Genomic DNA, 9,969 nt, shown 5'->3' with positions numbered 1-9,969 from the left:
AATTTGTGGATTCCTTTATGAGCAAAGGATGGGTGGAGTTCAATTAGCAGTTATGGTGACCAGAATTGAGGTCATGTTTCCAGAGATACCGTCAGAACAAAAACCCAACGGGATCACTGCAATGATCTGAGTTAAAATTAGCTCTTCTTGGTGATTGTGGTGGTGTATTTTTAACCTGAATTGTTTGAGTGACCCAGTTCAAATGCAGCCGTGCAGGAGCACACTGGTGAGGGCAGCGGGTGCAGCATCTGAGGGGGAGTGATGCCTTGAATGGGGGCACGGGGGAACAAGCTGTAACTCATGTTTCTGCCAGAGCTGGCATTTTATTTTTATTTCTCTGGAAATTGGTGGAAACACACGGGAACAGATAGCATGATGACTAGTACCACTTCACTCTCCCCTTGGGACTTAAGGTTTTTTCCTGAGTATGTTTGGCTGTGACACTGGAGGTGTGCTCAGCTTGCAACTTTGTTTTTTCAGAACCTGAGCTAGCTGGCTGTGTGCAGTATGAAGCTTTCCAGTGTCAGTCATAGGGCACTTAAACTGAGAAACAGAAATTCCAGAAACCAAATGAATGCCAGCAAATGCTGATTTTAAAAAAGCTGTTGCTTTTCTTTTTTGTTATTGTTGTTTTTAATAATGCTTCCCAAGGGATGGATTGAAATAGGGTCTGGACATCACAGTGCCCAACTTTAATATTGCTGACATCTGAAAAAATCATGGAATGATAAAGCTAGGAGGGACCTTGAAAGATTCCCTGTCTGGGTGAGATCTGTTGCGGTCCCCGTGCCCAGGTCACGCAGGCCAGCTCTCATAGCCCTGTTACTTCGTAAGGGTTCCTAGCTCTGTGTCCACAGCACATCTCACTGGACTGGCACATGGGGATTGGGCCTCAGAGATCTTTCCAGCCCCCTGGTGTCTGAAACATAACCCTTTCTTTAAGGGGTTCACAGTGTTACACACAGTGTGTCTTTTATCTCTGGGCTGCAAAGTCAGATGCTGCCACAGCCTGCCATTTGAGGTAGCTTTTTTTTGGCCTAGAAAACTGCCCAGCTTTGCAAACCGGAAGTGCTGCTTAAGAGTCATCTGCCAGAGGAGCTTTTCATGGCCTGAGTGTTGCTGATGTGCAGGGACATACGGATGCTCAAAAGCCTTCTGCTCCTCTCAGTTTCTGAACTGGGTGAAGCAATAGCACCACAACCCCATAGTAGGGCAGTTTTGAGACCCACTGCAGCAAAAAAATGTTGAGGTTTTTCTTCTTTTGCAATATCAGTTTTCCACCAGGTTAAACCTTAAACCATCCCAGAGCTGGGTCAAGAGGTACCAATGCCCAAATAGGAGAGAAGACAGTGACACCCAGCAGAAGTGGGAGAAGTCCTTTGGTGGTAGCTAGACTTCAAGAAATAACAAATATCCTGCTGCTCACAACAGTAGTTCACCTAGTCCTGTATTCTGTCTCTGTCTGTGGCAGTAGGAGAGTCACGCTTTAGGCAGTGCTGTGTTTAGGTAGCAAGTGAGCACAACTTTGGTGCCCCTGAGTTGACCTAGCAGCTTGCTGCTGCCAGAAGGACTATTCCCACTTTATCTGTCAGCCCTCTAACAAAAGGGAAAATAATCCTTTTTTTCTTAGTTGAATAAATTTTCTGTTGGGCTATTGAGTTAGATCAGTTCATCAGAGAGCCTGACAAGGGCCAGAGCCAGCACAGAGGAGGGTAGAGCCATAAGCTTGTGAAAGGAGCAGGACATCCCCTGGTGTAGAGACAGAGCTGTTGGAGTAGCTCAAACAGTATTGTCAGCCCTGACCTAGATCTCATGTTAAATGAAACCTGAATCTAATCATATTTTGTTCTATTTTTAACAAAGTCTGTCCAGCAAGCTGCAGCATGCAGCATAGGTTTAGACCAGCCATTAGGTGGGAGAAATGTGAGAAAGAATGAAGAGCTGCAGGAAGTCAGTGAACTGGTTAAAGAAATCATAGAATCATACAATGCTGCATGTTGGAAGGAACCATAAAGATCATCTCGTTTCAATCCCTCTGCCATGGGCAGGGACACTTTCCACTAGACCAGGTTGCTCAAAGCCCCATCCAACCTGGCCTTGAACACTTGAAGGGATGGGGCACCCACAGCTTCTCTGGGAAACCTGTTCCAGTACCTCAGCACCCTCATGGGAAAGAATTTCTTTTTCATATCTAGTCTAAACCTACTCTCAGTTCACAACTGTTCCCCTTTTTACTATCACCACCTGTCCTTGTAAAAAGTCTCCATTTTTATTTTATAAGCCACCTTTAGGTACTGGAAGGCTGCTACAAGGTCCTCTGGCAGCTGCCTTTACTTCAGGCTGAACAATCCCCACACTCTCAGCCTGTCTTCATAGGCAAGATGGTGCTCTGCCTTCCATCCTTTCTGAGGAGAGAATGTGATCTGGAGCAGGGCAGCACTTGGTGTTTGGATGAGCTGCAAAATGGAGGCTGTGACCCCTTGTGAGCAATAAAAATTTCTTTTCTGCACTTTTTCTAAGCATAGCTTCATTAATGCAAGTATTGGCTAAATTCTAATGGAGGAAATCCATTCTGTCTCTGGCAGGGCCCCTGAAGTATTGCCTGGGTAAAATGTTCACTTCACAGGAATAGAGGACTGGCCCAGTAATTCAGCCTTTTGGATGGGATTCTCATTGGAGCCAATGTGTGGACCTCAGCTGGCTCCAAAGCAGCTCCTCTTATTTACACCTGCAGATAGCTGGACCTTTATCTTCCGCTGGTGGCAGTGCCAGAATTGTCAGGGGAAAGTATGAAAAAATAAGCAATTAGGGAATAAACTCATCACTGAAAGGTTTAATTCCTACCAGATTCTGTCTGGATTCTCCTCTTAAGGTTTATTCCTAGTGACATGCTTTCTGTATTTCTGCAGTGTATTACTGTTGCATTACAACCCAAAGCATGTGGCCCTCAGCCCAGAGTAAGGTCATAAGTCATTCCTTAACACTTACAGCTTTGTAGGTACAAAAATGCTGTTAGCGAGGACTTCTTGTTATTTTCTAAGTCCGTGAGAGATTTTTCTCTCTCACAGAAGAGGTAGCAGGGAATGTAAACAACCAAACCACCTGCAACCTTGAAAAGTCTTGTTTATGGTATAGTAGAAAATATTTTGATAATGGATGTTTTAGGATTTTGGCCCGTCACCCCCAAGGGGTGGCTGGTCCTTTGTCCAATTAGACTATGAAGAAAAAGGTCTATAAAAGAGTTTTTAAAATAATTAAATAAATCAGTCTTGCTGCACAATTCCTGCCTGCTGGATCTTCTTCTCCTCCTCCTCCCTATAGCTGCGGGACATGGTGATATACCGTAGGAACCAGGCCTGCGGTAAATCAGCTTGACAAGCATTCTGGGATACTCTGAAAGCACATTCTGTGGTGATTTTGATAATCAGTGTATAAAATGATTCATGCAAAATTCAAGGGGGCTTCCTCTATATCCTTTTTTATCCTCTTTTTTTTCTATATTATTTTTCCCAGGGAAAAAAAAAAATCTACTAATATGGAACTTGTTTTCTTGATCTGAGAACATGAGATTATTTTCTTCGTCTCTTCTTTGTCTCATGGCCACAAGGTGCAATATTTTAGTACAACCTTAGAATGCTTTTTTTGGTGCTAAACATAGAGTATTTTGCGAAGGCTGCTTTTCTTACAGTCTGGATTACAGATATTTTATCTGCACGTCATAGCTGAATCTAACTAACTTTGGCTCACACTTAAGCCTTTACCTTTTTTTTTTAAAGCATAAAAATATTTTAAATGGGATAAACAGAGAAAATAATCTCAAATAAGAGATGCATAAAGAAAAAAACCCCAACAGTTAGTATCCAAATACAATGAAATGTTAAGCTTTTTCCAGTCTTCCAGACAGGGCTGCAAGTAGTTGTGACAGGGAGAATAATGGGGTTGTTCCCTCCTTAATGGGACAGAGCACATATGTCATGAGGCAACATGAGTGGGCGTACATGCATCCCTTTGTAGCATCCTCTGGATAAACTCAGGACTGGCTTAGCATCCTCTGGATAAACTCAGGACTGGCTTAGTCTGGATGCAGGAGTTCAGTTGCTCTGTCCGGGCATGCTTACAGCATTTGGCTCCTGTGAGTAGGACCAAAGAGTGTTCCCTCTATACCCTTGTTCAAATACATGTGATGTAGATATTGTAAAATATACTATTCTTATTTCTGAACCATTACCTCTTTTGGCTCTTCCTGTGCCCTTTCTTTCAGACCATCTCCAAATATCAGGAGTGTGCACACTTGCACTATTGCTGCAGTTCTGTCATCTGGATTGTATATTCCATGCCTGTGTCTACTTCTGATCGCTTTTGTGGGGGAAGTTAAGCTGAAACAAATCATCTGTTTCTTACTAACCTCTCATCAACAAGATTTATTGGTGTTGTGGTCTGCTATGGGGATCAGAAATTAGGTGAGAGTGTCATGTTAACATAATGAATGTGATTTTAGTAGTTATCATGAAAATTCCCTCACATTTGGAAAAACCCTTGATTATTGAAAAATGTCGTATTTTACATATTCAGCAGGGGAGCTGTTATATTTTTGAGGTGACAAAAGGTCAGACATGCATAAAGGCAAAATATTTTTGTGTTTTCCTTGCAACTTTTGCCAATAAGGACTATTGCTGGTTTGGAAGCAGTGCAGCAATGGATGGGTTTAGTAAGGAAGAAATAGCTACCATCACCACCTCTCCTCACCCCCAAATCTGTGCCTGATGGTAAGGGAGTAACTGTGTGAAATAAAAGCAAAACTGAAGGAGGCAATCACAGAACACACCAGGACTGGTGAGACTACCAGATTAGTAGAATAATGATGATAATGATGAACACTGGGGAGACACGTCTCACTGCCACTTGCTGCCTCCAGATGACCACAGAAGTGTTGTGGGTTTCTGTGCCTTGAGTGCAGAGGCACCTTGAGGGAAGTGCAGCAGAGCTGTTGTGCAGACTGCCATCCCAAAGGCTTTTCACAAGGACACCGATACTGTGCAGAGTCAGTTTTATATAGGGTACAGTGGAAGAAAAGAGCAAGGGAGGCCAGGAATTAATGTTGAAGAAGAATGAGAAAATGAAGGTTAGCACACAGGAACCTGTCATGGTGATGGTGATTTAATCTTCCAGTCTGATGCAGTGGATGATTAACAGGTGCTTGGTTAAATTTTACAGATTTTCCACCACTATGAGGGTACTACAGCCTTCCACAGCTCTACAGGCTGTGAGATTATACATAAACCATCCCCACAGTTTGACTCTAAATGCTCTTTGCAGCCTGGGATCAGCCAGAATTTTCCCTACAATTCCTATTCCTTGTAAACACATGAAACCAAATCCTGAAACTAAAAGGTATAAAGGTCACTCTCCTGTGCTTTCAGTGTTGTATGTGTGCACTGAAAATGAGCAGGAAACTGCTGGGATAAAATGCAGTTGGTACATGGTATTAAAGAAGAGAAGCAACAGGTATGTGAGAGAAACTCATAGTAATAGGAATTGCAAGTATGTGAGTGCAGTGTTAGAATTACAAGGGCAAAAATGAGGAAGGTGGAATAGAGGGGGAGTAATTTTCCCAGAAGACTATGTATTTATTCATGAGGAATGATGCTGTAAGAATAAATCATAACTATGTAGGAAGTTTTTATCTGCAGGATCCTTGTCTCCCTGCTCGCTGAAGTTGGAAGGTATGAGACATCAGTTACATAATTAAAGATGTGACCATAATGATTATGCAAAATGGAACCAATCTAAAGTTGCAAGGCCATTATTATTGAACATTTGAATGTATAAGAAAACATCAACAACTGAAGACTATTTGAAGAAAAAGAAGGGCCTATTTAAAGAAAAATAAGTTGGTTTCATGCAGGTAGTTACTAAAATGGCAACAGAATCAAACAAGATCAAGAATTAAAACCCCCAAAACATTAACAAGTACATAAATTGCATCAATTTTAAAAGTCACCCTAACAACAAACAAAACTTGTAATGGAAACTATATTTCTACCAACTTCAGTCAATGGAAACTAAAAAAAGTGTATCAGGTGAGTATAACTTTTTATCTTAGGATAAAGATTTGTTACAGATTAATGTTTTCACAGGCACATAACTGGCTTGGTTTTTAGAGATGGCCATTCGCTTAGGGCTTTGAATCTGGATATTTGATGGGATTCATGTTGCCTAATTTAGATACCTAACAGTAGGCATATTAAATTTAAATTTGTTGTGTTAGGCTGGCTCTAGAATCTGAAGAGAAATATCGTCTTCAGAGAGAAAGTAATTCCTTCTGACTTGGCTGCCAGTCTTACCATGAGATAACTTGTCCTCAAAAGATGCTTTTTCTTCTTCACTGTAAAAGGCTTATAAAAGGAGCTTAAGATAACTACGACTCACATTATCTACTTTCAGATGATTAAAGACATGAGATAAATCCTGCAGGTCTTGTTATCTAACATAAAGCATTCACACTTGAAAACTGTACCGATAATAGCTACAGGCCATATCCAAACACAGTGTGACAACTTACACTCTGTATACTCCAAGAGTTAGCTCTGGAAAAGGCTGGACCAAACAGTGCACATGCATATTTAACCAGAGTAGGAACCATGTTGGCAGTAAGCAAAGATTCAAACCCCATTTTAGGAGGGTGGCATGCTGGAAGGACTCTATGGCCACTGTTTCCCATGGTCTGCCAAAAATGACATCTTTCCTCATGGTTCATGTGTATTTCAACTTTGGCTTGAATGAGTCACTTCGTCTTCAGGGTCTTCTTGGGATCGGTCTATAAGCATGGGTTTCTTTGATTTTAATATTTCCCTTTTCAACTTCTAAACATCTTTAAACAAGAGTTTAATTGCCCTTTTCAAATTCTTAAGCTATCCAGCTGAGACTCTGAAAGGCCTGGATGGAATTCAGAGGAAGGAGATGAGAAACAAGGAATGTGTCCACAGGATTTTTAAAACTTTCTTTCTAAAAGCCTCCTTACTCTCCTTGCTTGAGACAGTAGAGCTGTCTGGGTAGGTACCCTCTCTTTCCTCCTTCCTTCTTCATCTCTGTTCTTGGCACCAGAATAAACCAGTTTCTGGCAAGGTGGCTACATTATTAAGCAAGAGTTGTTGGCAGGCAGATGGGAAGAGCCGGTTAGACAAGATAAGGGGATGAGAATATAGCCAGCCCCTGGAGGTGTCTGTGAGAGATATTTCTACTTTCCTGGTTCCTCTTTGCTTCTGGGTTATTGACTTGTGCTCTGCTTCTAGAATGGGGTGACAGGCAAGTGTTCTCATCCTTCTGCTGGGAGCATTAGCACATGCAGCAGTGCCAGGAGGAAGCTGTGGTTCATGTGGCTGTAACTGGGAGGGACTGCACCATCCAGAAGCATGATCTCAGGATTATTCTTCTGGAATACATCCTGGTACCTTCCCCTCTGCTTTCTGCTCCTTGCCTAGAAACTGGGATCTGCAACCAACTTCTGAATTTCTAATCTCATTTGTGAGCTGGAAACAGGCATGATCACCACTGTTGGGCTTGTGATTCCAAACAGTATGACAGTGTAGCAGTTTTTTATTGGATGAGACAGAGAGTTGTGACCCCCTACCTTGGAAATTGCTATCAGTTTGGAAATTGATGTTATTTTCAGTTATTTTATGGGAATCTAGAAAAGATCTTTTTCCTTTCCCTGTAGTTCTGTTGAAAACAAAACCTATTCTAGAACACTGAGCAGGAAAGACCAATGGAAGGTAAGGCTGAAAGCTTGTGGGTATTTAGGCTACAGTGCTGAGTGGTCATTTCCTTGCCCGAAAATTCACCTCTGGTTGTTGAACTGCTCCGTGGATATGGCTGACCACATTTATACTTTCACTATTTTACTTTGTAATTACAGATTCATTTCACCTCATTTACTAAAATCACTTGTGTGTCCAAGTAGGCCATCTTTTATGCAATGTCAAAACAAATAGAATTAATCGTGAGTCTTTAAATATATGGATGAGAATTGCAATGGTTTTGGAAACATGGTACTGCAACACTAAAATTATTTTGCTGAATGAGATGACTCATCATGCCTGGGAAAAAAAGATCCTGTGATTTCATTGTATTTTCATGTCATTAAGAAAATATTATACTTCAAGCAGATGAAGGACTGCAAAATTGGCAGACCATTATTACTGGATAGTGGTAGCAAAGAGAAGTGCATTACATTTGCATACAGATACATGAGTGTGTTTTAGGAACCAATTTTTGTTTCTTTAAAAAAAAAAAAGGTCTCAATTTAGAGGACAAAGCAGAGCTCTGGTTTACAGAAGACAATCCTGGAAACATGGTGTCTTCAGTCCACTGCTTCCATGTCTGTGTCCCCTGTTTGCTCTGCAGACTGACCTTGGACAGCTGTATCTCCTGGGTCATCTGCACATTCTGCAGCTTTTGGTGGACAATGAATGGGTCCTGGCGTATTCTCAAGGGGAGTGGGTGTGCTTTGTGTGGGTGTTGGTACGTTTTCGGGGGTTGCTGGCATGCTTTCAGTGGGTGTTGGCATATTCCCAGTGGGTACTAGCACACTCTCGGGAGGCATTGGCACACTTTCTGTGGGTGTTAGCACCCTGTCTGGAAGTGAGGGCATGCTTTTGGTGGGCTTTGACACATCCTTGGTGGCCTCTGTCATACTTTCAGTGGGTGCTGGTGTGCGTTCAGTGGGTGTTGGTGTGCTTGTGCTGGGCTGCTCACAGTGATTCCCAGCCTCTGAATGTGGAAGGAGAAGAGCAGGGGATTCTGGCAGCAGGATGGCACTGCATGTTTGAGTGTCACAGGTCTCTGGATTGCTGCTGTTGCTTGGGAGGGACTCCTCTGCCTTGTGGGACACCCTGAAAGCTTCAGCCAGCTGCTTCAGCATCCTCTTGTCACTCTCATGCAGCTCAATGCTTGCCTGCTCAGAGGAGGAAGGGGTTGTATCAGTGTCATCATCTTCTTCTTCTTCTAAGATGCTGTTTCCATTCACCTCTTCTGGGAACTGTGCTTGCTTTATTTTTTTGTACAATTCATTCCTCTCTTCCTGCAGAGCACGGCAAAGGTTCTCTAGCCTCTGGATTTTCAGCACGAAGCACTCATATTCCTTGGACCTCATGGCTTTCTGTAGACAAAGACATCAGGCAAAGGTACAGGCTCAGTTTGGGTGCATACAATTCATTAGTGGAACTGGCAATTAGGAAATAATTTGAGATCTAAGCAGCCCTCAGAGGATGCTGCCAGGTGGCTGGCTTTCACCAACTGCTCTTCAATAACTCTGGTCTTTTGGAAAGCTTCAAGAGGAAATTCATCCCTGTAACTACAGTGTATTAACATTCTGCATACATATTCAGATCAATTTCACTCAAATACATTTGCAGGAATACCTACTGATGATGTGGAGAGATGGAAAAGCATAGTGGATGTCCATACAGATAAGCATCCAAAAGCCTACTTGGACTTTTGGTAGGTGTGTGTGTGAATTTGGAGAAAAACAAGCTGCTTTATATTTTTTGTTTATCTTGCTTCTGGGTTCTGTGAGAGCATCCTGAATTGAAGCATTTTCTACACCCAGTGAGGAAACAAGAGATACAGAAATCGAAGTAGCAATAGCACAGAGCTACAAAGCTAACCAGAAAGATCTGGTCCAAGTTCAGCATATGTTTGGGGTGAAATTTCAGGCAGCCTCTTACCTTCTTTGAATGAGTTCCAATGTGCTTATGAACTTCCTTTGCAATGCCCCTGGGACGGCACATTTAAAGGTATGGTGAGACACAATACTTGCTTTTGACTCTTTGAGTTTGACTACACAGGAAGTTAATGAAAGGCATGATTTTAAAGTTCATTAGCTAGAACACATTAATTCCCTGGGTAGATGCTCTTATGCAGAAAGTAGCATGAAGTGAACTAATGCCAATTTGCTTCTATGGGAGAGCA

At 42.2% G+C, this 9,969-nt stretch overlaps 1 protein-coding gene across 2 annotated transcripts in view; it reads right to left on the bottom strand.

Annotated features, from left to right (window-relative positions):
• Positions 1-5,141: 5,141 nt before the first annotated feature.
• TXLNB (taxilin beta) overlaps positions 5,142-9,969 on the bottom strand; it is a 36,335-nt gene continuing 31,507 nt past the window's right edge. For both annotated transcript variants that reach the window (XM_042017042.1, XM_042017043.1), the window contains one exon: positions 5,142-9,157. In XM_042017042.1, coding sequence (XP_041872976.1) covers positions 8,360-9,157 — 798 coding nt within the window. In that variant the 3' untranslated portion in view covers positions 5,142-8,359. The remainder of the gene's footprint in view (positions 9,158-9,969) is intronic.

The sequence above is a fragment of the Corvus kubaryi genome, unplaced genomic scaffold (assembly GCF_017639235.1).
Source record: "Corvus kubaryi isolate FWS band 111438036 unplaced genomic scaffold, C.kubaryi_AGA036_p1.0 split3-73, whole genome shotgun sequence".
NCBI lineage: Eukaryota > Metazoa > Chordata > Aves > Passeriformes > Corvidae > Corvus > Corvus kubaryi.
This window is presented reverse-complemented; position numbering and strand designations above follow the sequence as displayed.